General features: G+C 35.9%; 1 protein-coding gene across 1 annotated transcript in view; it reads left to right on the top strand.

The window, feature by feature from the left end:
* LOC136795909 (zinc finger protein 26-like) overlaps positions 1 to 1136 on the top strand; it is a 1767-nt gene extending 631 nt beyond the window's left edge. The window contains exon 2 of the mRNA XM_067048011.1: positions 8 to 1136. Within this exon, the coding sequence (XP_066904112.1) occupies positions 8 to 1136 (1129 nt within the window). The remainder of the gene's footprint in view (positions 1 to 7) is intronic.
* The last annotated feature ends 656 nt before the right edge of the window (positions 1137 to 1792 follow it).

Genomic DNA, 1792 nt, shown 5'->3' on the forward strand with positions numbered 1-1792 from the left:
TGAAAAGACACATAATGGCTCATCACACAGGTGAGAAGTCCCATCAATGTCCTGACTGTGATTATAAGTCAGCATTATCTGGTAGAATGAAAAGACACATAATGGCTCATCACACAGGTGAAAAGCCTCATCAGTGTCCTCATTGTGATTATAAATCAGTAACATCTGAAAGTAAGAAAAGACATATAATGGCCTGTCATACAGGTGAGAAGTCCCATCAATGTCCTGACTGTGATTATAAATCTGTAACCTCTGGAGATTTGAAAAGACACATAATGGCTCATCACACAGGTGAGAAGCCTCATCAGTGTCTTCATTGTGATTATAAGTCAGTGACAGCTGGAGATATGAAAAAGCACATAATGGCCCGTCACACAGGTGAGAAGTCCCATCAATGTCCTCACTGTGATTATAAATCAGTAGAATCTGGATATTTGAAAAGACATATAATGGCACGTCATACAGGTGAAAAGTCTCATCAATGTCCTCATTGTGATTATAAGTCAGTGACATCTGGATATATGAGAAAGCATATAATGGCTCTTCACACAGGTGAAAAGCCTCATCAGTGTCTTCATTGTGATTATAAATCAGTGACATCTGGAGATATGAAAAAGCACGTAATGGCCCGTCACACAGGTGAGAAGTCTCATCAATGTCCTCACTGTGATTATAAATCAGTAGAATCTAGAAGTATGAAAAGACATATAATGGTCCTTCATATAGGTGAGAAGTCACATCAATGTCCTCATTGTGATTATAAATCAGTTACATTTGGAGTCTTGAAAAGCCATATAATGGCCCATCACACAGGTGAGAAGCCTCATCAATGTCCACATTGTGATTATAAATCAGTTAGATCTGGTGATTTGAAAAAGCATATAATTGCTCGTCATACAGGTGAGAAGTCCCATCAATGTCCTCACTGTGATTATAAATCAGTAGAATCTAGAAGTATGAAAAGGCATATAACGGCCCAACACATGGGTGAGAAATCTCAACAGTGTCCTCACTGTGATTATAAATCAGCAAGACCTGGAGATTTGAAAAAGCATATAATGGGCCGTCACACAGGTGAAAAGTCTCATCAATGTCCTCAGTATGAAAAGGCATATAACGGCCCAACACATGGGTGAGAAATCTCAACAGTGTCCTCACTGTGATTATAAATCAGCAAGACCTGGAGATTTGAAAAAGCATATAATGGGCCGTCACACAGGTGAAAAGTCTCATCAATGTCCTCACTGTGATTATAAATCAGCAAGACCTGGAGATTTGAAAAAGCATATAATGGCTCGTCATACTGATGAGAAATTAAAAAAATAAAATAAAAAACTGAATGTTTCTTGGGTTTGGGGTGTCATCAGTTGTGAAATGTAACATTTTGGTTCAGCCCTGATAAAGTAGAATTGCTTTTTAAAGCTAAAAGAATGAAATAGACTTCTTTCACCATACAGGAACATAAAGGTTCATCCTTTTAGTTAGGTGATGTGAGTGTAATCTGTTCTGCTTGCAATTTTTGTTTGTTTTTAATTCACTTATGTATTAGTTTTAATTTAAACTTGTGCGTACATGTGCATAATTGTAAATTGTATAGAAAATGCTCTCTTGCCAGAAGATAGGTTAAAAGTTAAATTAAGGCCCCAAAGATTATGAAAATATTGAGGTACTTATATTAGTTTTTCCTGTAAACGTTTTACAAACTTTATTTAAAATCGAGGATTTTATTTAAAATTTCACTAATGTATAATGTATTGCAGTAATATTTTGAGTCTTTTGTCAAATAGAAACA

The sequence above is a fragment of the Halyomorpha halys genome, unplaced genomic scaffold (genome assembly GCF_000696795.3).
Source record: "Halyomorpha halys isolate HHAL.00 unplaced genomic scaffold, Hhal_1.1 Scaffold631.1, whole genome shotgun sequence".
In the NCBI taxonomy this organism is placed as follows: Eukaryota; Metazoa; Arthropoda; class Insecta; order Hemiptera; family Pentatomidae; genus Halyomorpha; species Halyomorpha halys.